The 25,777-nt window shown below is 42.5% G+C and overlaps 1 protein-coding gene and 1 pseudogene across 1 annotated transcript; one reads left to right on the forward strand and one right to left on the reverse strand.

The window, feature by feature from the left end:
* Nucleotides 1-2,068: 2,068 nt before the first annotated feature.
* On the reverse strand, nt 2,069-3,076 carry LOC130868386 (melanoma-associated antigen B4-like). Its single transcript, XM_057760626.1, has one exon. It carries the CDS (start codon nt 3,074-3,076, stop codon nt 2,069-2,071), a length of 1,008 nt encoding a protein of 335 aa, XP_057616609.1.
* Nucleotides 3,077-8,327: 5,251 nt separating this feature from the next.
* Nucleotides 8,328-24,457, forward strand: LOC130868387 (phosphoenolpyruvate carboxykinase [GTP], mitochondrial-like; annotated as a pseudogene).
* Nucleotides 24,458-25,777: the final 1,320 nt, after the last annotated feature.

Here is a 25,777-nt window from a genome sequence, read left to right on the forward strand (position 1 = left end):
CCACATGGTGGCTCACAACCATCTGTAATGGGGTCTCGTGCCCTCTTCTGGCCTGAAGGCATACAGACAGAATATTGTATACATAATAAATAAATAAATATTTAAAAAAAGAAAAAAAAAGAGCCAGTGGTTGACAGATTTGCTATTCGGTCTTCAAGTTGAACCCTAATTTCTCCCTCTGAGCTTTTATTAATCATGCTTCATTTGGTTCCCAACTTTTGGAGCACTAATTGACGAACAAGCCATTTGCCTGAGACTTTTAGCCTCCATGCCAGGACAGAGCTTGGATTGGAATTCCAGCTCTAATAATTCAGAGGAAGCACTAGGATTTCCAGGTCCTATCTGTCTTGGCTTAGCTTCCTCTCCTGAGGAGCCCTTACTTTATGCTCCCCCTCAGGCACCCACAGAGGTTCTTGGGTTCGTACTACAGTTTCCTATGGGTCCTACTGCCCGCTGCTTACCACTAGCCCTGCATGCTTAAGGCTACCTTTCATAGTCAGGAGTTTCTCTCTTAGCGGGTCCCATAGCTGTTCAGTCCCAACACAACACGGAGGCTTATATCAATTATAAAATGTTTGGCCTAATTAGCTCAGTCTTATTGTTAACTGGCTCTTGTAACTTAAATTAATCCATAATTCTTATCTATGGTCAGCCACGTGGCTTGAAACATTTTCCAATGCAGCATTTCAACTTGCTTCCTGTCCGACTGGGTGTTAACTGCAGAAGGAGCCTTTCCTTTTCCCCGAATTCTTCTTGTTTTGCTCACCTTGCCTATACTTCCCGACTGGCTACTGGCCAATCAGCGTTTTATTAAACCAGTGCAAGTAACAAATCTTTAGTGGGTGGAAGAGCATTATCCCACAGCACATGGGGCTCTGATATCCCATGGGATTTCCATGGGTATAGGTGTATGCCTTGTGTGTGTAGGTGCTTGAAGAGGCCAGAAAATGGCATATATCTCCTAGACCTGGAAGCAGTGAAAGCAATTAACACTTATTTAATAATATTTAAAACTGATATAAGAGACACAGTGTGCTTAAATATAAGAGGAATGTAAAAGTGTTGTCTCTTAAGCACATGAAATCTAAATTCTTTCACTTACTAGCCATGTAAATACGGGAATAGGTAGATTTGTAAGTCTTGCTATCTATTGAGAAGTGATTTTAACAAGTTCTTTCTCATATAATGGGGATACATGTGTATGATACAGAGAATCTGTGCTTAAATAGCTCTTATACTGACTTATCAGAAAGTGTCATTTATTAATGTGAGCATTTTAATATAATTCATGATTATCCTTATTTTTCTTAACACTTTGCCTAAAAGATCTACAAAAAGTGCTGTATGACAGGCCATGAACAAGAAGGAAAAACAAGACCTTCTTCCCTGAAGATAACTAGTAATGGATATAGGAAAATATTATTTGTTAAAGAAGACATCACCCCATTAACTGTTTCTTTAGGAAGTAGAGATCTTATTCCACTCTGTCCAATAATGAGAGTTTCTTATACAATCTATCATTGCATTATCCAGACCTCCTGCTTCTATTATCGAACATGTCCTGTACACAGGGAGACAATTGTGCAAGAGTAGATACTCGGTGTGTGTTCGGTTAAACCATGAACCTTTAAAAAAAAAAAAAAGGTCGGCTTCTCTGCTAATTTCTCAAACATATTTTAATATCAGAAAGAAAAGTCAGTATACATCCCTGACATCAACGCCAAGAACACAAGGACTAAAATAAAATATTCACTGAAAAGTATAACACACTTTAATATTTCTCTTTCATATTTCAGACACCATATTCTTAATCTAATTCCAGAGTATCTTATGAACATCGTCAAATCCTTAGAACATGTCAAATTGTAAACTGTATTTTAAATCAATCCAAAAACTTTGAGCACCCAACTTGGTAAACAGCAGTGAAGGAACTGGCTACAAAACTAATCTGTGTACATTTAACCCCAAGTTAAAACTTTGCTAAAAGACCCCCAAAAGATTATCAACAGCTTCTTTGCAAAAATATGAACAGACCTTTTCATCAATAATTCACAGGCTACTTTATACCTCACTTGTGAGTAGGACGACTTAACTTGGTCTTAGTACGTCCCTTGGCCTTGCCTTTAGTGCCAGACTTGGCTGCAGCTTGGACTTCTTCCTCTTCAATCAAAGCATGCTCAGAACGAGATAAGCAAACCCCAGGCAAGGCTTCACTGATCTTGGCTAAAAAGTCCATCACCTTTATCTGGCTTGTTTCAGCATAGGCTCTCGGGCCCCACAGGAACTCATAGGATGGAGGATCACTGTTAGGAACCTGACGGTATACCAGGTACTTTTCCTGTACCAGATCTTCAGTGATAAGCTTTCTGATATCCCCAAAGAAGACATGTATGATCCCATCATAGACTCCTAATACATTCAGGAAATACCAGACATCCTCCTCGGCAGCACGGTAGTTATTTAGGTAGATCACACTTAGGAGAGCAATCAGAATGCCCCTGGTAGGAACACCTAGCTCATGGCTCCTACTTCCATCATCCTCGAAATCTAACTTGCTCACAAGCTCATATGCTTGACCATGTGGCTGGACTTCTTTCAGCTCAAGGCCAAACACCACATCCAATCGATAGGAGGCTTTCTTGAGGATCTCGGGGAAGTGTTCCTTGGACCTTTTGTTGATAACTTTGAGCATCTCTCTCCTCTTCATGGGCTGCTGCACTTTGTATTTGAGGAGCATGTACTCCACTAGCATTCCCGTCTTCCTTGTCATAAGATCCATCTGCATGCTTCTAGTGGAGAGTAAAGCGCCAGAGGAACACTCATTTCCATCCCCTTGGCCCTGGTCACCCTTATCAGACCTTCCGTGGGTCACTCCCTGGCTGGCAGTGCTGCTGGGTGCTGAGCATTCAGACTGCTGTGGGAAGTCAGCAGTGGAAGTGCTTGGCTTAGCATCTCCTGAAGCTTGATCAGAGTCAGCAGGTGACTCTGCTTTCTCTGCCTCCTTTGCTTGAGCATCCTTGAGCCCCTGGCGTCGTTTCTCATGAGGACGTGCCTTACTCTTCTGTCCCCTTGGCATGATGGCTGGCCTCAGGGACAGCAGGACAGAGTCTTGGTAGTAGAACAGGTCACTGAGATACCTGAATCAGGAAAATAGCGTACTATGAACACTTTGAGCATGTTGAGAGAACTCAGGCTTTCAGCAATTCTTTCCTCTCCTTGTCTCACACATTATAATGACATCAGTGTTCTAAGCACTCCCTGTATTCCTCACCTCTCGTCACCTTATATATACTGTGAAGTAAAGGATGGCTGCCTTTCTCTGGTGTTTGAACACACTCAATTCTACTCACATCTAGTACTAGGCTGCTGTAATGTTTCACAGAATCCATGAGAATGGAAGCCCAAAGGAGACTTGAACTTGAACGACAACACCAATTCACATAACATGAATGGTGAAATCTCACAAGGCCATACCCCTAGATGAACTACTGTAGACAGTGGCTGTTACAAGAGGGAGATTCAGTCTTCTGTAGGCATAATCGCTCAGTCCTAAAACCATACACATGTAAGCAACACTAAATGGACGTATTAGACTGTATTTACGGCTTTATATATTAATACATATGTTTATCATCTTCATTACTTACACTATTGATATTATTGTTACATAAAACAATATATAAAATACATGTATGTATTTATATATTGTCACATATGTAACAATATTAATTATAAAATGGGCCGTGGATTTGAGACCTCTTTGGGAGGAATGGGTGGGGATGGAGAGAGAAGACAGGAAATGATATAATAACAGAGCACACAAATTAAATAAAAGTCAAACGCAAAAATAATCACACCACTTAGAAAGTACCGGCATGAGGACTTTCATAAAGGAAAAGTCATTCTGGTCTACATTGTGAATTCTGGGGAAAATAGAGTTATACACATACACACACACACACACACACACACACACAAACTGACTTTAAAAAATAAAGAGAAATACCAAAAACCATGATGCACCCTGGGAGAAAACACAAACACAATATGATGGAGATGCTGAATCTCACAAGATACCATTGCCCTCTTGTGCTGACAACGCCCTGGGAACAGAGCCTGTGGCTAGTTACGACAGGTGTATAAGTCCAAGTCACACTATAGAGCCTGACTTGCAGTGGCCCCATTATTTTCGAAGTGATTCCCTCACCTCCACATATCTTCACTGATGTTAGGTACTGGAGACCAAGGCTAAGGTGGGCCTATAGGAGACCAAGGCTGTGCCTTCTCAGAGAATAGGCTCAGAGGAGCACAGAGAGCTGTCACACTTCCAGCTCCTAATTCAGGACATTTTAAATATCAGCCAGGATGTGAGTATCCTGCTCAGACATTTGAAACTGACCCTGTTTCTTTGTCTGCACTGATTTGGTGAAGTTATGGGAACTGCTGTAAAGTTCCCGACATGCACATCTAGCATCATAATCTTCCCAGCTTCCTTCAACCACTGCTGTATTTCCTCTCTTCCTATTCTGCTCCTCCTGGTCAATTTCCCATTATCCTATTACTTCTTCCTAACAGAACATGAGAGTATTGGCAGGAGTCTTTAACTCTTCCACATCATTTATTTTTATTTAATATCAACTGTTTTTGCCATGTTTGCCGTTTTACCTTGGGTTTCACGAATGCTAAGCAAACACTATACACCAGCTGTGTTCTCTTCTATCCTTCCATTTCTAATTTCTTCCATTTTTTTCAAAGACAGGGTTTCTCTGTGTAATAGCCCTAGTAGTGCTGGAACCTGGAACATGCTTTGTAGAACCAGGTTGGCTTCAAACTCACAGAGATCCCTCTGCCACAGCCTCCCAAATGCTGGAATTTGTGCCATCATTGCTGGGCTTCACTTCTGATTTTTAATTGTAGTTTGGGAGAATATAAAAGGGAGGTGGATCTCTGTGAGTTCGACATCAGCCTGCTCTACAATAGCTAGTTACAGAACAGCTAGGACTGCTAACAGAGAATCCTTGTCTCCAAAGAACCAAAAAGAAAAAAAAAAAGCATCCAGACAGCTGGGTGCACGCAACCTTATGTCCCTCTGACCTCTCTGGAGGCAAGACACGTGGATCTCTGCATGTGGCAATCCTGTGTGGAAAACAGAGTTAGTTCCAGGAGAGGCTTCATAGCTATAGAGAAAACCTATTTCAAAAAACGAAAGAAAAAAAAAGTTTCTAGTTATCTCTGGCATAGTGTTCCTTATGACTGCCATACACTAGGCGTGACTGAATAGGTTAGGATTCCTATAATTCAAGGGAATGTGCTTGCTCACCCAAGTTAGGCTTCCCCCTGAGTACCAAGGGATGGACATGCCTAGTCTAGTTAGGAGTTCCTCTGACTTCCACGGGATGGGAGTGGCTACCAGAGTTAGGCTTTTCTCTGACTCCACAGTAAGGAAGTAGCTACCAGAGGTAGGATTTCTACTGACTCCCACAGGATGGGCGTGGCTACTGGACTTAGGCTTTTCTCTGATTTCCCGGGATGGGAGTGGCTCCCACAGTTAGGCTTTCCTCCAATACCCACAGGATGGGAGTGGCTACAGAGTTATTCTTTTCTCTGACTCCCACAGGATGGGAGTGGCTAACCAAAGCCTCTGGGTTACTTCTGCACGTGGCAATTCCTCTGACCACCCCGAGATGGGCGTGGCTATATTAATCCTCAATGTATCTCTTTTGGCACCTGCTTTGAGACCTCCTACCAGTCCGTGTTGGGCATGACCAACCCCGTGCTTTCCGTGTATTTTTCTGATATATGGGTTTCAAACGCTACCACAGGCATTTAAAAATAAGTAGAGTGCTGGCGGTGATGTTGCAAGCTTTTAATCCCAGCACTCAGGAGGCAAGGGCAGGCAGATCTCTGTGAGTTTGAGGCCACCTTGGTCTCCAAGAGCTAGTTCCAGGACAGCCTCCAAAGCTACAGAGAAACACTGGCTCTAAGGGAAAAAAAAGAATAAGTACAGAGCTCGCAGAAGTTGGTTCTTCATTCCACTGAATATTAACTACTGATTTTGCTGGTGATGAAGTTCTATAGATTTCCTTTGCTTGTGTACTCCGCCACAGGGCACTTTAGAGCCCAGGGACAGGACAGCTCATGGTGGATGAGAATTCAGCTCAAGGTTCTTGCCTTACCATTTAAAGTCAAAGGCTGGCTCTAATTGTGACCTACGAGGACACCATTTTCAGAATCAGAGTTACCTTCTAAGAGTGGGGGTCCCCGTTTCCTCTCAGAAGCATAGAAAGCTACAAGACACCTCATATTTTCCCAGGGCAAGACTGAGTGAGAGCTAGCACAGATCCTGTGATTATTCCAGACATAATTCCCCGTGGTACACATTCAGAGTCCCTACCTTGACTGCAGACCTCTTGAGAACTCGACAGCAGCAGGGCCTGAGCAGCATAGGCAGCTAAGTCCCAGCTCCTCCCCTCCTCACAGGAAGAGAGGGTAAACCATATCCGGTCAGGGGCGGGCTCTGAAGAGTGACAGCAGGGACAGGTTATTATGGAACCAGACTGTTGTGGAGGAAATTTAGTGGAGAGTCTGGTTTCCTTACTGTACTTCCCTAAGACACTAATTCCTACTGCCTCCCCTTGTTTCGGCTATTTCGTGCAGACCTTAAAACCTGTACCTCTGAAGCCCCACTTAACTCATGCCACTTCCACTTCCCTGTGCTTCCATCTCCTCCATGCACTACCTGAACCTGCCTTCTCCTCTCCCCCATTTTACATGTCCTGCCCCTGGTTGCATGCAATTCTTCTTCTATTTAGGCCTTAATTCTCAGCTTTCAGCCATACTCCTTTGCTGTCCAGGAACTCAACCCCACCCCCCACCCCCACCACCATGGGTTTTAAGGGGATAATAAAGGACACAAGGGCACAACTTCTGTCTAGCAAGTCTTACCTAGGGAGAGTGAAGCTCGAGCTCCTGCCCCTCATGCACCCAAGTCTGCAAGCTACACACATAACCCTCCCTTGCCTCAGTCCTTTAAGAGGAAGTCTAGATTTACTACACAGGTTGACAGCTTTGTCCTGGATCTCAGAGTGCTGTGTCCCACTCTTTTCCAGAGCCAAGTAATGCCTCAGATTCAGGTCCAGTCTCCGTAGGAAGCCACACCTTTCTGAGTCTCAGAAAAGATGATCTGGGCAAACTTCCTTACTTGGTACTCAAGGTGAAAAACCTCCGGATTGGGGAGACTGTCACTCACGTCTCGGCATAACTCGAACCCTTCCCCCCAGGAACTCACAAGAGACCATCTTTGCTGCCATCACACAAGGTTTTTTGACAGGTCAGGAACCAGTGCACTGGGCTGAAACTCATTTCCCACCCAGGGGTAGTGAGTTTGACCCCGAGTAGCTGGGAGAAGGAGTATTTAAGGGAAGAAACCATCCAAAGGGGGTAGGGAGGGTGTCATTGAAAAATTCCAAAAATATCAGTGATAATCACAAGGGGGTAACTCTTGTTTCTCAAGATTATAATCTAACTTTATCTTCAGCTACTTCCTGAAACAAAGTCACCGAACCGGTTAATCTAGATTTTTGATTCTTCTCTCCCTGCTTAGATTTTTGGCTCTATTTTTTCTGCTACAGGGGTCTGGATTTATCCAGGTCTTTCATCTTCCCACTTCTCCTAGTTCCTAGTTCTAATCATAGAACTAGATTTCTGTATCTTTTTGACCTTGTAAAGTGCTGTATTAGTGGTGTAACATCAAAATCTGAACAGCACTTAATCTTTCTCTATTGAAGGTAATTAATTTTAATTCATTAAAGTACTGAGGGACCTGTATTAGGGCATCGGTACCTGTCCCAACACAGGCAGCTACCCTGATGCCCAGGATTACTGCTAATGTCAGAGAAATGGGTTCTCATTGAAAGCGAGTTCGGTGTTTGTCAAACTCATCTTCAAGCATGTTAGCTGGATGATAAAAGACCCTAGGTACTAGTTGTACAAGCACACAGTAATCTTTGGTGTCATTAAAAACCAATGTCAACAGGCAAGTTGTCAGGCCTGTACTACAAGCCCACCATTCATCTAAACCTGGAACCAAGTACCTGGTATCAGGAGTCTTAGGGCTCTTAAGAGCCTCATTATACAAATGATTGTAGGCAGCCGGTGGACTTCCCAGGCATGACCCTACATCTGTAATCTCAGTAAGAATAAGCCTATAATTAGTCCCCCAAACACAAGCAAACTGACTGGTGGTATTGTTAAAAGCCCCGGATACTGCAATTCTTCAAGAGTACCAAGTATAGCCCTTTCCAACCAGGCTCAAGATTCTCAACTCAATGCCGCCAGACAAAAACGTCATCCCCTACTTGGAAGTGATGCAGCACTTGTGAGTCTTCAGCGTCTTTTAGTTGTTTTCAGATCTGGTGTCTCACCACTTCAAGGGCCTTTAGGCTGGCAAATAAAGGTCTAGAAAGAATAGCATCAGGATTATACACTCCACCCGACTCTGTGAGCGGTGGTTATCCCCCACATAGGATCTCATAACGGGTGTGTTTAAATCGTCCTAGGGGTGTTCTGAATCTGGAATAGGGCAAAGGGAAGGAGGGTTGTCCAGTCATTCCAGCCGATCTCTAGGGCCAATTGTGTCAGGGTCTCTTTCTACCTGACCTGACTCTGGGGTTGGTTAGCACAATGTAATTTCCAATTGACCCCAGTTGGGTGGCCAGTGCCTGACTTACCTGGGCAACAAAGGCAGGTCCATTATCATACCCGATTATCTTGAGTATCCCAAACCTTGGGAAGATTTCTTTTATGATCTTCTTAGCCACCACATGGGCTATCTCAGTCCTGTTAGGAAAAGCTTCTACCCAGCCTGAAAACGTGTCTATAAAAACTAGTAAGTACTTGTTACCATATCTGGCTGGCTTAATTTCTGTAAAATCTACCTCCCAGTAGGCCCCAGGTCAATTGCCCCTGAGCCTCTTCCCAGGAGTATATATGGAGTGTCTTGCATTAGTCATAGCACAGGCCTTTCAGGTTTTGACTACTTTTTCTCCCAAGTCAGAGAGTCCCATAACATATTAGTTGGAGGACCTAACCACATCTTTTAGTTTCTTTGACTGCCAGGATGATTGCTCCTTGGGCTGCCTGTTTAGCAGTTAGGTCTGCCGTCTGATTTCCATTAGCCACAGCATCTCGAGCTTTTTGTTGTCCTGGACAATGTATGACTTTTTCCTGCAGGTGGTAACAGTCCTCTTTGTCTGTATATTGCTCTGTGTATATGGGCAGTGTCAAAAGCATACCTGCTGCCAGTGTAGATGTTGATAGACTTTCCCTCTGCCATCATTAGAGCTTGTATCAAAGCCATGAGTTTGGCTTTCTGGGCCGACGTCCTTCAGGGAGATTACTGGCCCAGATTACTTGCTTCCTGTCCATCACTGTTGTCCCCACCTTCCACTTACCTTCAACCATGAAACTGCTGCCATCCGTATACCAGCTCGGACTCCCAGGCCAAGGCTGACCCTTCAGATCATTTTCATACCAGCTTCTTCTGCCAAAATATCAGTGCAGTGATGGATAGGTGAGGTGTCATCAGTCTCGGGCAGTAGGGCAGCAGGACTGAGGACAGTAGAGGGAGCAAAAGTCACTGGTTTGGTCAACAAAAGTCTTTGATTACCTCCAGCCTGGTTCTAGTAAATTGATCTGGGCCTTCAACTTTGTTAACAAGTCTATTTCTGTTGAGGGAGCTGCAGGCCACTTCCTGCCTCCCAGCTCCCTGCCACCAGCTAGCTTTATACCCGAAATAACAACACACAAACTTTATTCATATAAACACTGCTTGGCCCATTAGCTCCAGCCTCCTACTGGCCAACTCTCACATCCTTATCAACCCACCTCCATTAATGTGTGTAGCACCACGAGATGGTGACCCACCAGGAAGATCCTAGTGTACGTCCATCTTGGGCTGAAGCTTCATCGTGTCTGGCCTGGAGAGGAGAGGCATGGCGTCTGCCTAACTTCCTCTCTTCCCAGCATTCTGTTCTGTTTACTCCACCCACCTGTGTTCTAACCTATCAGGCCAAGCAGTTTCTTTATTAATTAACCAATGAAATCAACAGATTGATATATGACACTCCCACATCATATTTCTAATAAAGGCATGGGACACTCAGGGATAACCAGGAAGGAATGAGTTACTTGTCCTCTCCTCAAATCTACAGTTCATAGGGTGGTCCACAGATATTGTTTCTGTCCAGTTGTTCCAATTACTATAGTCTTTGTATTCTTTAGCTTCCCCGATGGTTGTTTCGGCACAGAGCGCTCAGCCCCTGTGTCCACTAGAAAATTTATAGGAGTCACCTCCACAGTCAGGGTTGCCCTATGCATGGGGGAGGGGGTCTGAACCCCATCCCCTCTAATCATCTTCTAGGGCCAGTACCTTAGAGGCCCTTACTTTCTTCTTTGGGCATTCTCTTGCCCAATGTCAATCAGCGCATTGGTCTTTGTCCAAGGGGTGCCTCTGTCTGTCTTCACTCATCTTTGGTCTGTTGCCTAGGTTCTATCTGTCTAGGTCCTGCCTTCCCTTTCTCTCCTACCACTGCGGCCAAAATATTATCAAATTTCTTTCTTGTCTATTATCCCTCTGGTCCTCTCTTTCTTCTGCCTCCCGTCTCTCTCTCCTCTTCCTCAGTCTCTCACTTACAAAACGCTTTCTCTGCCTCCTTAACCAAATCCTGCAAGGTATAATCCTGCAACCCTTCTAACTGCTCTAACTTTTCTTAATATCTGATGCTGACTGTCCTATGAAGGACATAGTTCCTGCTGCTTGCTGACCCTCAGAGGTTGGGCCAAAGGGAGTATAATGCCTGTAAGCCTCCTTTAAATGTTCAATAAACACAGATGGTGGTTTAACCAGCCCCTGAATAACCTCTCTTAACCTTGGCCAAATTAGTGGGGTGTCTTGTGGCCCCTTGGAGACCTGCCATGACAGCCCTGTGGTGACAGACTGTCAGCCACTCCCTACCTGCTTTAAGTTTGACCTTGAAAATATACACAGGGAACTGGTTGAGGCCCATTTATGTTTACACACTTTTTTAACCAAAATCTCTCTTGCTTTTTAGACAACACACTAAAATTTTCTCTTGCTTTTTAGACAACATACCATAATCTCTCTTGCTTTTTAAACAATACAACAACTCTTACCAAAGTCTTTTTTGTGGTTTTTCTCAGTGAGGATTATGGCTACATTTTAAACAGGAACAGCACATAAAATTCTGTACCAGTGTGAAACATTTGAGACCAACAATAGGTTTTTTTTTTTAACATTAACCAACAATAATTTGTAAACAAGAACAGCACATAAAATCCTGTACCAGTGTGAAACATTTGAGACCAGCAATAGGTTTCTTTTTAACATTAACTAATAATAATTTGTAACCAGCCCCTATAAATGATGACAGATATTTATAATGCTTATAACCCATAGGATCTGAAAGAGTTCTTCACCTGCAGAGCCAAGCCTTGGTCAGCTTTGACCAGGGGTTTGAGTCATGCAGCTCCCAGGGCAGGCAGAAGGAACTCATCCTTCAGCACGGGGTGGAACAGGGTGGTACGCAGCACTGGGGGAAAAGATTATTAACCTCTTTAGGCCATAACGATTACCCACAGATTTTTTTTGTATAGTGTTTGAAATCCTGTTGGGGTACATCTGCCTTCTACAACTGTGTCTGGCAGCCTCAATACCTTGTAAGAGCAAGGCTGAATAGCCCAGCCATCCATACAAGCATGCTGCCATGTGCTTGGAACTGAGGCTGACTCTTTTTTTTTTTTTATGAAATATACCCTTATGCTTATGGCCCTATCTCTGAAGTCTTGTAAGTAGTCACAGTATCAAAGTCAAAGAAGTCATGACTTGAGTACGTCAGCATCAGTCTAAGTCAGGACAAAAGCACAACACACATTACACAGACATACAGGACAATAGCGCCAAACAAACCACTACCCCACTATTGAATTGAGACCGCTATCCACACATGTCTCTACAGAGAACTGACCACGCCACTCGGGTGTCATACTACAGAACTGAGAAATGTCACCTGCATATCTCACCAGAGAACTGAACATGCTACTTGTGTGTAAGACAAAACAGAGATGGAAGATGCACAGACAAAGGCTAACAAAACTCAGAAAGACAAAACCACTGATCCAAAGTCAACATCACAGTTTTTCCCAATCATCAAAGTCACAAGTAAGACAAAACAAAAGACTGAAGACACACAAGACACACAAACAAACAAATGTCCATCTCCACTGAGATGGACAAATCCATTCCAGAAATACAGACAGCAGAGAGGGTGAATAGTTCGTCCAATCCAGGAGAACTTCCATATCCTCAGCAGCACTCAGACAGGAATCTCCTAGGCATCCCTGGGTCCCTTCTCACCTCCTGGGATACCTCCCAGGGTGGCAGTTGATGATCTCCTAGCATGTCTGCTGATCACTCCCTCTGTCTCCTCCCGAGATGTGAGCCACTGCAAACCCGAAAAGAAAAATACAGAACCTGTACAGAACCTGAATTCAGCTGGCACAGAAACACAAAGACACAGACATGACTGTAAAACCAAAAGTACAGAACCTGAACATGAATTCAGCTAGCACAGAATCACAAAGACACAGACCCAACTATAAACCCAAAAGTACAGAACCTGAACCTGAATTTAGTGGGCACAGAAAGACAACGACAAAAACATGACTGTAAATCCAAAAGTAGAGAACCTGAACTCAGCTAGCACAGAAACACAAAGACACAGACACACAGACAATGTCTCACTTCCAAGTGGGTCTTTGGAGACGAGGGTGGTTGCCAATCCCAAGACGAACCCCAAATGAAAGACCTCCGGAGCGGGGAGACTCTCACTAAAGTCTTGGGATAACTCGACCCCCCAGGAACTCACTAGAGACCATTCTTGCTGCAATCGCACAAGGTTTATTGACAGGACAGGAACCAGTGCACTGGGCTGAAACTCATTTCCCACCCAGGGGTAGTGATTTCCACACTGGGTAGCTGGAAGAAGGAGTATTTAAGGGAAGAAACCATCCAAAGGGGATAGGGAGGACGTCATTGAAAAGTTCCAAAAATATCAGTGATAATCACAAGCGGGTAACTCTTGTTTCTCAAGATTATAATCTAACTTTATCTTCAGCTACTTCCTGAAACACAGTCACTGAACCGATTAATCTAGATTTTTGATTCTTCTCTCCCTGCTTAGATTTTTGGCTCTATTTTTTTCTGCTAGAGGGGTCTGGATTTATCCATGTCTTTCAAAGGTTTGAGTTTCTTGGGCTTGACAGCAGGGTCATGATTCTGAGCCCACACTTTCTCTTAGGAGAAAAATCCTTTCAATCTACAGAGGCCCACTCAGCTTGATTTTGGCTTTGAACAGGAACTCTACCTTGCAGACCTGGGATTCTGCCCCTTAAAGCCTATTAGGGTGCTTGCAGTGACCCTGAAGGCAGAGATGAGATGCACCAAAAACACTGTCTGCTGGCTCAACCGCATGACTTCTGAGGTTCCTGGCATCTTCTCTTCTACTGATTTTGGACCATTTGCCTCAATTCAGTCTCCTCAGTTCCCAAAGTGGAAGTCTCATCATGCCTCCATCCCTCAAATTTCCAGCCAGAAGCATGGCTGAGGCTTTTGAGGTTGCTCTCTTTGTAAAAATATTTGTCCAGTAGAACAAGTTTTACAACCACTATGCAATTTATTAGAGATATTTTAAGTGACTACCATTCTCTGAACAGAATACTTTTTATGATTAAAGCAATGATTGTCGATCCAAACAGCAAAAGCTTTTCAATGGGAAAACATTTTTAAAAATTAAAATTTAACAATAGGTTTTAAATGTTGATCTATTGAAAGATATTAAGAACAGATCAATACTTATTAAAATATTGTGAACTGGGAAGTGGTGGTACATCCCTTTAATCCCAGCACTTGAGAGGCAGAGGTAGGTGGATCTCTGTGAGTCTGAGCCTAACCTAGTCTACAGAGTGAGTTTCAGGACAGCCAGACTATACAGTTAAATCCTGTCTCACAAAGAAACAAAAGCAGCAACAAAAAAAGAAAAAAAATTGTTGTAGAATATCAAGCATTATATCTCAGGTTATTGAATCAACTTTTAAATTTTTTAACCTACATGTAATTTTAAATTAGTTACAAATATATTTGTAAACAACCTGTTACATCAAACTTCAATCTTAACATTATGATTGCTATTACAAATTTCAGAAAACAACTTTAATGAGGTGATTTTAATAGAAAGATCAGCTGGTTATATCTAAAACAAAGTAGACATATGATATCTTAGATAACACTTATAAACATAGGTAAAGTATATTATGGTTTTAGTAATGTGCTGAGGATCCCCAAGTGGCTGCAGTGGGCAGTGGGTCCTAAGACCACGCTGCAGGTCCCTGGAGTGGTGGCAGGCAGCTGGCAGGGAGTCACAAGTTGGGCGAGAGACAGAGACATGAATAGGCATGCTTTGCAGAGTGAGGTTGTATATTTATTTCGTGGGTATGGAAGGGAAATGGGAGAGGGGTAAAAGAGCAGAGAGAGAGTCAGAGAGAGAGAGAGAAACGGGGTAAGGCGAAAGGGGAAAAGGGAGAGACAGAAGCTGTCTGAGAGAGAGAGAGAGAGAGAGAGAGAGAGAAATGGAGAGAGAGAGAGGAGAGAGGGAGGAAGAAAGAGAGATGGGGGAGAGAAAGAAAGAGAGAGAGAGAAGAAGAAGGGACTCAGGCAGGAAGTTGATGATTAGTTTGCCTTGGTGGACAGGAGAGGGAGTGGGCATGGCTGGCCTCTTATGGACAGAGCAGACCATTGCATTGCCCTCTCTTTTTTGTAATAAGAAGGCAGGAGTTTAGGAACAACAAGTTAAAGGAATTGGGGCAGCAGATTCTCAATATGGCTTCCTGCTTATTTGTGGGCATCGTTGAGGGGGAACCTGAAAAAGCTTGATGCTGATCACATCCTAGTATAGCTGGTCTTTTGCTCCTGCAGTGCATGTTGTATGGAAATGATTGTTGTCTCTTAAACCTGTTTAAGATATTGGCAGAACAGTGGACAAAGTTAAGTTTAGAAAACAAAATTCGAAGTTTTAGACATATACATTGTATAAATAGTACCACAATTATGTCAGGATGACAGTGACAGATATTTTTGCACAATGAAAAGTATTTTTAAGACTATGGAAGGCAGCATGATAGAGAAATTTGATAACTGGTATTTGTCCTCAAAACCTTATAACTTGCAGGTATACTCCTTAATAACTTGTATTTGTGTTTTACAAAAATTTGTTTGGTGAGGTTGTCCTTTGAAAATGAAAAAATCTCTCAGCTGTCAAAATGCATCAGAAATCTTTGAGAAGAATAAAATTTTACTTGAGTTAGTGATTAAAAAAATGACAGAGAACTTACTTGGTTGGCAACTACAGATACTCCTCAGGGTCCTCCATGGTCACTGAACATTGTATTTACTCATTGCTCTTTAGTGCAGGGCCTCCCAGACTCCAGAAGTTCCTGTGGACTAAGAAATCTGTAGGGAGACAAGACTAACTTGACTAACTTGGATAGCCGAGACTGGCAGGGTGGTGCTGGGATTGAGACATGGAGGTTTCTTTTCAGGTGGAAGAACAGCAACCTTTATTTTGCCCAGCAACCTTTTATACCCCTACTCCTTCTGTGGAGACCCACTGGCCAGAAAGAACACAAACATCGTTGTCAATTACAGACCACAAGGAAGTTTCCCTTGCCTGTCAGGGGGAGTGAGGGCAGCTGGATCACAACAACTCCCCCCATTTTATTTTATAATACCTTGCCTGTTATGGGGAACAGCCCTCTAGTATTTCCTGTCTTAGGTAGCATCCTGCTCCCAAAGGGTTGCCCGTCCATGGCTAACGAGACACATAGCCATAAACCAAGTATCTCCAGGACTGACAGTGCCAAGGAGCCAGACCAGCGCTGCAACCATCTAGCATGCACTAACTGGGTGGTAAAATTAACAAAAGCAGTATTCCAAACCCCTCTCATATGACGGTTGAGTTCCCTAACAGTAGCAGAAGCATGCAATACAGTGCCATGAGTAACTCACATAACATGATTAATTGTTGAAAAGTCCAAAGATAGTCCATTGCTCCTGAACCAGAGATACTTGTTGGTTTAAGGTCAATATGCCCAATTTAGTATGTCCATTAAGATGATTTTGAATGTCCAAAGCATTGCTGACTCTTTCAGCCTGCTGCTTGACAGTCTCAGCCGTCTGCACAGTCTGTGAACTTCTGCTGATCTTCTATGGTTTGCTGATACTCCTGACAACACTGTGGTGTCCCCCAGGCCAGTCACCCACTAAGTCAGGGCAACATGCCTAGCAAAGCTCTGCTCCAGCTGTCTTCTGGCCCCAGACACACTCTCTCTGGGTTCAAACTGCTGCATGGAGTGGCGCAGAACTCAGGGAAGCAGGTGGTGGAGGAAGGTCATTGGTTAATTAATAAAGAAACTGCTTGGCCTAATAGGTTAGAACATAGGTGGGTAGAGTAAACAGAACAGAATGCTGGGAAGAAGGGAAGTGAGCTCAGACTCCATAGCTCTGCTCTCTGAGGCAGACGCGATGAAGCTCCAACCCAGGATGGACATAGGCTAGAATCTTCCAGGTAAGTGCACCTTGGGGTGCTACACAGATTATTAGAAATGGGCTAAATTAATACGTGAGAATTATCCAAGAAGAGGCTATATATAATGGGCCAAGCAGTGTTTAGAAGAATACAATTTGTGTGTTGTTATTCGGGAGCATAAGCTAGCCAGGCGGCCGGGAGCTGGGTGGCAGGAATGCAGCCTGCAGCTCCATCAACAAGCAGGCTTGCTGCTCCTGCTCCCAAACCACTGAAGGGGCCCCACTTTAACAATCTTTTAAGGTTGCAGGGGTGCTGCATTCTTGGGGAGTATTTTACATCAACACTTCAGGGAGTCTATGTGATTCAAACCATGTAAATTTGCAATGAATCTACAGGTTCTCATCCTCTGTGGAGACAAAAGCAGAACCTCTTTTCCAAAGTATCAAATCCTTAGGCCCATATTTTAAAGTCAAAATACCTTTCTTAGCAGTTCCCAGATCAAATGTCTTTCTCCAATCCAGAACACAAAAGACAACACAATCAACACAATAACATATATATTCTATCTTTTGAGGCCCTCAATTCACCTTCCTGCCTCTTCTTTATTTCTTCCCTACTGGCCAATCTGCCAGAGGACACCCCTCAAAGCATCTCTGGGGATGAAAAAACACATACTCAGTTTAATCTGACTTGGCTTATTCCCAGTCTGAAACATTTAAAAACCCCTCCTGTAAAAATCTTTGACTGTCTTCCTTGTTACTTTGGTGCCTTGTTGCTTTAAGAGTTTCAGTTACTTTTTGAGGCCTTTCAATTCACCCTCCCGCCTCTTTATACTTGCTTATCTTTTGGAGGATGTCCCTCAGAGTTATCTCTGGGGATAAAAAATAAAAACACTTTACCTTCCCCAATATGCTCCTCAATTTAGCCGGCAGCTGGAGCAACCCCGTTCATGTATCCCCACTTTCCAGATCTCAGTGGAACCTCCACTTGCTGCAGTCAGTCCAGCCTGGATAGCCAAGACTGGCAGGAGTGCCAGGATTGAGACAGGGAGGCTTCTTTTCAGGTGGAAGAACAGCAACCTTTATTTTGCCCAGCAACCTTTTATACCTCTACTCCTTCTGTGGAGACCCACTGGCCAGAAAGAACACAAACATCCTTGTCAATTACAGACCACAAGTAAGTTCCCCTGCCGGTCAGGGGGAGTGAGGGCAGCTGGATCACAACAGACTGGAGAAGCTAGGCTGCTGATTCCAATGATTCTGTCCACTGTATGAAGATTTTTGTTTAGATGAAAGGCAGTTTCACCCAGTGGTCAGCATGTGGCAGTTGAAGCAAGTTGCAGGTGGACATTTTTCTGTGCCCGTTTGTCTTCTATCTTCTTGGGAGAAAGTAGAGTGCTGCTACTAGGAGCCAACCTGTCTCTTTTTCTTATGAAAAGGTTTTTAATAATTAAATATTTAAATGCCATATTCCCCAGATCTCTGAGAAGTTGAGGGTTATTTATTAGGTGTAACTACAGTATAAAATCTACCTGGAAATCTTGGTCTGAGCTTGACTGCACTGGCTCTTCACTTAACAGGTAAGATTTACACTCATAAAAAGACAGAAAGAAGAAAAAACTGCTTGCATTAGAAAGTTAATAGCAGAACTAACAATAGTAGAAAAAAATCTTAATATATTTTAAATGAGGGATCAATTAAATATAAAGTATTTCTGTAAGAGACATAGAAGTACATACCAGTTTAAAATGTGTGACTTATTATTGTCTGAAATGAGATGCAATGAGCAGAGTATTATAACATTTAACAGTAAACAGAGGTGCACTTAAGTTACATGTTCAAATACACAAACAGAGTGAACATGAATTGTGTGAAGTAGATGCTCTTGGTGGGCCCTACCAAAGGCATGTCACTGTACAAACCACTCATACTACAGAGTCAGCACTGGGGAAGCAGAGAGGGAATTTCTCAGTAAAGATGGCCTAACTGGTCAACTGACATGGCTCTTAGTTAAGATGGTGGTGAAGTCACCTGCCCTCAGTTAAGATGGTGGTAAGGTCACCTGATTTCAGTCAAAATAGCAGCAGTCATATGTTGTATGGAAAACTCACTCAGTTAAGATGGCAGTAAAGTCACCTGACCTCAGTTAAGTTGATGGTAAGGTCACCTAACCTTAGTCAAAGTGACATTGGTCACATGTTGTATGGGAAAAAAAGATTTCTAAGCTGCAGGGATTTTACATTTAATAATAAGAAAGAGCTAGATGCATGATACACCCTGTCTCTGAGCCAACATACCACAAGTAGCAGTGGGGAGCAAAAGGCTAGAATTGAAATAATCTGCCTTGTGGATCTAACCAATCTTGTTAGCATCAGTAGCAGTGGTAGGGACAGTTTGAAGAAATTCCTTCCATTTGTCCTTTTGCTGGCTAAGAAAGCCCCCTTAAAGGTGGAGCTGCCAGGACACTTGTAGAGTTACAGTAAGACCTAAGAAGCAGTGCATTAATGCCTGGGATTTTATAGGCTCTAAAAGTCATCCACCCCAGGGGGAGGCTGTATTGATTGACACGGATGACTTGCTACCCATAGCTGAAACCATGAAAATAGCAATACTATAAGGCATATAGGAAGAAATCTCCCCTCTAAAGGCAGGTTGTGAATCAGTGGTGAACACCACAGGGCTTGTAGGAGAGTGTCCTCTGTCCATAGGCATAGTTTTTAAGACTGACTGGCTCTGATCAGGGTGACTCAGAAACCACAGATGTCAGAGGCCACTCCGAGTGGCCTTTCTTGGCAGGGGACAAAAGAAAAGAAAAAGAACAGAAAAAGAAAAATCTGAGGAATCCTGCGTCCCCAGTCAAAGGCACCACACAGATTGTGCAGTGGTAGCATGGAAAGATTGATCCTGTATTATCCAAATATGATCCAGAGATGAATGTCAGCAAATGTGGTGTGGAGGAGCAGGCTGTGTCCCGCCGCCTGGCTAGCTTAACACCCGAAATAATCACATAGAAATTGTATTAATTAAATTACAGCCTTGCCATTATTTCTAGCCTTGTATTAGCTAACTCTCCCATATTAGTTTAACCCATTTCTAATAATCTGTATATCACCATGTGGTTGTGGCTTACTAGAAAAGATTCTAAGCAGCATCTTTCTCAGGCAGGAGAATCATAGCATCTGCCTGTCTCTGCTTTCTTTTTTTATGGGTCACTGAGGCTTTTATTCTGCATGTAGAACCACTGGTGCAGGGGGTCTTTCCGTTGGCCACCCTAGAGATTATACTGGGCTCCAGACACTAGCTTGGAAGTGAGGTGACAAATGATTTGGACTAGTCACATGATTACAAGGCTGGGGTTTCCAGTAGGGCTCCAGGTGGACAGGCAGATTGAAGACGTCAAAGGAAGCAGTGGCATGGGAGGGGCAAGCACTGGGCCAGCCTTGCACCACCTTGATGACATCAGGGGCAGGGTCTAAGCAGCTGGTGGCTCCAGAGATCTCTATCCACTTTACTCCCAGAATTCTGTTCAGTCTTCTCTGCCTACCTGAGTTCTGCCTTATCAACTAGGCCAAGGCAGTTTTCTTTAATAACCAATGAAAGAAAAAGAAATACAGAAGGGCTTCCTTCACCATTTCCCCTTTTTCTGTTTAAACAAAAAAGAAAGGCTTTCACTTTAACACAGTAAAATTACATATAACAAAACAGTTATTAGGCAAGAATTACAGTTACAATATTTATATCTTTTATCTTTTATCATAAATAAGGAAACCTATAATTATCCACTCTTCAGCTCCATCGAAGACTCCAGAAGGGTATAATATTACCTAAGCAAACAAGAAGTAAGCAACTTTCAAAATTCTAGGAATGGCAGAGATATATTGCTGCCTGGACAGTCACCCAAAGTTCTTTTGTACTGTTGAGGCATCCATCTTCAGCCTGCAGGCCCATAGTATCCAGAAGACTTTTCCATGAAGCAGGAAATTTTAAAGACAGTTCAGTCATATTCTTTTGTGTCCTACAGAATGTCTCGCAGACTCTTTCATGAAGCAAGAACCCCAAAAGACCATCTCACCTTTAAGCAAGTTCAGTGGTCCTCTCTCTGTTGGATTTTTATGTCCAGTTTATGCAACAATCCAGGCAAGAGCAGTTTCTTGACCAAATGGCAGGAACATTGGGCCCCCGTTCCTAATACAACAGATTGGCACCCAACATGATGGACTAAATCCACTTAAAAACCTGAGAGACTTAAAAAGGAGAGAGAGAGAGTTTAACACAGCTTTTTGCTCTTTGCTGGCAGGATGTCGCAGAGAAATTTTCCTGACTCAGCAGCCATAGCAGGAAAAAAACTGTGCGGTTTTAAAACATGGCTTCCTGGGCTGTGGTGCCACTGTGAATTCGAGCTATAAAGTATTTCAATGACATTTGTGAGCCCGGATGTTTGTGTGCCCACTCACAGTCAAGAGGAACGTATCTGAGATTATGCCCATGGCTTAGCTCTTCCTGCCTTGGTAGATGGCAGTGCAGGCAAGAGAGCATGGCAGATTCCTGCCACCATACACAGAGATGTTTCCAGGCTGTGCAGTGCTCTGTGTGGCAGATTTGGCTGTAAGTCAGAAAGAAAGAGTTTATGTGCTGCACGCTCAGTCTCAGAGTTAAAATGCTGAGTGTGGCTCCTATCTGGTGGCTCCAGAACTAGCAGAAATGGTATGTCTACCATCTTGAAATTGGAGAGAGGTGGAGCCAACATCCAAAGCAGCTGCAACCTAGCTGCTTAGCATTTTGAAAGCTCTTCAAGACAGCAGAGGATTAAGGACATGACAATAAGACAGATTCATATATAAAAGACCTCTAAATGGGTCACAATGTTGAATAAATGCACATAGGCATGAGAGAGAAGAAAAAGAATATATAAAGTCATAAAATAAAGTTAATGCTTTTTAAGAAGAGGGGGTAAAGTCTTTAAGAGACAGAGTACAGATAGTCATAGATAAAAAATATAAAGAAAAATAAGCCACGTAAAAATGGAAAATTCACAGAGCTTCTAGATTCTTTGTATTATTATGTTTTCTTTAATTTTTTGACTGTAAAGGAACTAAGTAAGAGAGACATTTCACTGTATGGACTAAGCTAATCCAGCATGTATGTTCTAAAGGTATCATGACTTCCAAATTTGGATCTAAGGATATGGTGCTTTGGAAAAGAGGTTCTTCTTTTGTTTTCACAGAAGATGAGCCCCTGTGGATTGCTTTTAGACCAATATGGTATGATAGACCACCCCTCCTGAAAGGTTGCTGTAACCACTCTCAAAATTATTTTGCTCAAGTGCTGACTAAGAGGAACCTAGCAAATAGGATATACCATGAAAGACTTAAATAGATCTAAATATTGTAACTGTAATTCTTACTTGATACCTGTTATATGTAATTTTACTATGTTAAAGCCTTCCTTTTTGTTTAAACAGAAAAAGGGGAAATGGTGTAGCAGGTCCTTCTTTCTATGTGTTGCTTTCATTGGTTGAATAAAGAAACTGCCTTGGCCTTTTGATAGGGCAGAAACTTAGATAGGTGGAGAAAACAAAACAGAATGCTGGGAAGAAGGGAAGTGTGGCAGACACCATGAATCTCCTGCCTGAGACGGACGTAGGTTAGACTCATGCTGGTAAGCCATGACCTCATGGTGAACACAGATGAATAGAAATGGGTTAATGAAGATGGCTAGAGATAAAGGGCCAGGCAGTAATTTAATTAATACAATTTCTGTGTGATTATTTCAGGACTAAGCTAGCTGGGTGGATGGGACCAAAAGCAGGCCCATTCCTCGTACTACAAATAATTTTTTTTGAAATAAAGTCTAATATTTACAGTAAATGCTCATCTGATATTTATAGTTAATATTGTATATGCATACACAGCATGGACTTTTGACTTGAAATTATTACTTTTTCTTATTTTTTTTTGGCTAATTGACTCAGTCACATATTAGCAAATGGCCAAACTAATGGTGATATCTTGATCCTGTGTATTACTAAGTTCTATCCTCAATGCTGACATTAGAAATACATGCCAACATACTTGTTGATTTAACACAGGTTCTGGGAATCAAGCACAGGTTCTCATGCCTGTGTTGCAAGCACTTTCCTGACACTGCTATCCATCCCCATGCAAGAATTTCCATTCTTAAGAAAACCCAAGACTCCCATAAAAGATCAGACTCTCATAACTTGAAAGATCTAGCTTAGTGACAAGTATGTAGGAAAGAGCTGATGCCCTTATTTCAGGCCAAAGATTAGTTTCATGTTCTCAAATGTTCTCCTATGAATCTCAGAGTAGTATTCATTATGATTTGAATGAGGCTGATAATTATCCACCCAAGGTTCATATACTGAAAGCTTTATGACATCATTAAGGTGGTTCAAACGTTAAGAGATTGGATTTAGGACAAAATAATTCACTCATAAGTAAATTACCTTCAAAAAAAGATAAATGATGCTCCTTGTTTGTTTTAACTTTTGTGAAAGAAGATTATATAATGAGGTGATTCTTCCTACCCACACTCTTGGCTTTCTTTTCATAATTTGATGGTTCTGTTTCCATTTATTCCTCATATTGTAATTTAGCCATAGTACCCTTGCCAAGACTGTATTTTCTTTATATGATTCTTAATTTCAGCTATTTTACTATAATAGAAAACAAACTAACATTGTGCTATTTGTGCTTTCATTGAAAATCTCCATTATTAATGCTTTTATAATCAGCTTTTTCATTTTGTATTTGTATAGCAGAAACTAGATGAATATCCTCACTCACTTTTTAGCAGATAAAGACCTTTGTTTGAGCTCTCAGTGGAGGTTGGGACCTTAGAGAGGAGCTCACACTTTCACTATGTTAGCTTTTGGAGCAAATATAATCTTGTACCAGCAATACTGGTAGTGAGTGAAGTTTTAAAAAGATCCTTGAAATGTCATCATTAGTTATCCTCCGGCAACATCACCTGAAAGGGGAAAAGAAAAGAACTCCTACATGACAGCTTTGTTCCCAGTGCCTACTTCAGGATCAATCTGACTAACATGCAGCCTGCATTGACAGGCAGGAAAGTAGAATGTCTGTGGGGAAATAACATCACCTGGATGAGGTTTAACAGTGAAGGTCAACTTTGGGCCATCAACCGTGAGACTGACTTCTTTAGGGTGGCCCTTGGTAATCTACCACAAGCAATTCCAATACCATGGCCACAATCCACGGTAACAATCTTTTCACCAATAGGATAGAGACCAACGATGGTGATGTGTACTGGGTGAACATTGACAAGCCTCTTCCACTTGATGGCACCAAACCTTCCTGGCTAGGAAAGCTCTGGAAACCTGTTGACAAGGAGACCTGTGAATCTGTGTCTTGGTTGCTATCATGGACCCAGCCTGGGAAGCCTCAGAGGGCATCTCTATTGATGCTATCAGTTTTGGAGGCTATGGACTGAAAGAGGTACCTCTCACCTATGAGGTCTTCACCTGGCATCACTGGGTGTCGGTGGATAACTCTGTGTCCTCAGAATCCATTGCAGGCACTGAACACAAATAAAAGAATCTGACTGCTCTGTATCTTCCACGTCAACTGGTTCCTGAAAGATGAAGCAAGTAGATTCCTATGGCTAGGCTTTGGAGAGATTACTCTCAAGTTAAACGATATTTGTCAATGATTTGAAGGAGAAGACAGTGTCCAAGAGATACCTATTTGACTAGTACCAAAGTAAGGACCCCTGGATCTCAGTGTCCTCGGAGTCATTGAAACCATTCAGCTATTCTAATCTCACACGGACTTCATGGTCAGAAGGTTTTTAATACCCAAAGCTGCCTGCTAGAAGTTTTAAAACCAGGGTCTGCCCAAGGAGGTGTTGACTGAGCTCAAAGGAGTGTGTACACAGAATTTTGTTTTTCTGCAAGGTCCCATGTAATAGAGGTTGGCTTCAGACTCACTCTGTGGCTAAAGATGTAATTCTGATTCTTCTCTATCTTCTGAACAAATGTGCCACCAAAGCGAGCTAGACAGCTAACACTTCCATAGCATCATCTGGGTCCTAGGCACTATTCTAAGCACATTATGAAAAGCCCTTTTCCTTTTATGAAAGTACCATTTTACAGACCAAGAAATCAAGTTGGATTGGGCATAATGGCACATGTCTTGAAATCATAACACTAGGAAAATCAAGGCAAGAAAACCTCATACATAGTAAGACCCTGTCTCTAAAGAAAGAAAACCACAAATCAGAGAATTATCCAGTGAATAGCTCCCCCCTCTGTGTGTGTGACAATAATTAGACTCTAGGAGGCAGAGGTCAGTGACTATATGTGAGTTCGTGTACAGCCTGGTCTACAAAGGTAGTTCTAGGACAGCCAGGGTTACACTAAGAAACTCTGTCTCAAAAGAAAAAAGAAAATAGAAAAGAAAATATAGAAGGAAAGAAAGAAGGAAAGGAAGGAAGGAAGGAAGGAAGGAAGGAAGGAAGGAAGGAAGGAAGGAAGGAAGAAAGGAAGGAAGGAAGGAAAGGGTTTGGAGATATGGCCAGGTGGTGGTGGTACACACCTTTTATCACACCATTCCAGAAACAGAGATAGGCAGAGTTCAAGGCCAGCCTGGTCTACAGAGTGAGTTCTAGGAGAGCCAATGTTGCTATACAGAGAAACTGTCAGAATAAAACCAAAATAATGATAATAATAATAATACTCAGTGGTTATTTTAAAAAAAAACTTGAAGTTTAGCACATAATATGTTGGGGAGTGTCTGGGGTAAGCTGGAGAGAGAAGGTGGATTTGATCAAAAGGCATTATATACCCATATGAAATTCTCAAGGAACATAAAACCATTAATATTTTTAATGTGAAAAAAAAGAGAAGAGCACAGGTCACGTGAGCACTTGCATCAGGAAGATCTTATTTGTCTTTTAGGAAGCTTCTTCTGCAGGTTTCAGAGTCATTATTATTCTAGGTATCCAACTGACATGTTTGTTTTATTCAGTTTGTACACTGATAGTGCTGTAGAACAAGTTATCTTTTTTTAGGCTATAACCCACTACTGTGTGTAGTAGGAGCTGCGGGCCTCTTCCCACAGCCCGGCTCATGGTTGCCTG

This window comes from Chionomys nivalis, chromosome X, assembly GCF_950005125.1.
Source record: "Chionomys nivalis chromosome X, mChiNiv1.1, whole genome shotgun sequence".
In the NCBI taxonomy this organism is placed as follows: Eukaryota; Metazoa; Chordata; class Mammalia; order Rodentia; family Cricetidae; genus Chionomys; species Chionomys nivalis.

What these genes read in the sequence shown, in the direction of transcription:
- LOC130868386 (XM_057760626.1), bottom strand. Translation starts at nt 3,076, where the DNA reads ATGCCAAGGGGACAGAAGAGTAAGGCACGTCCTCATGAGAAACGACGC.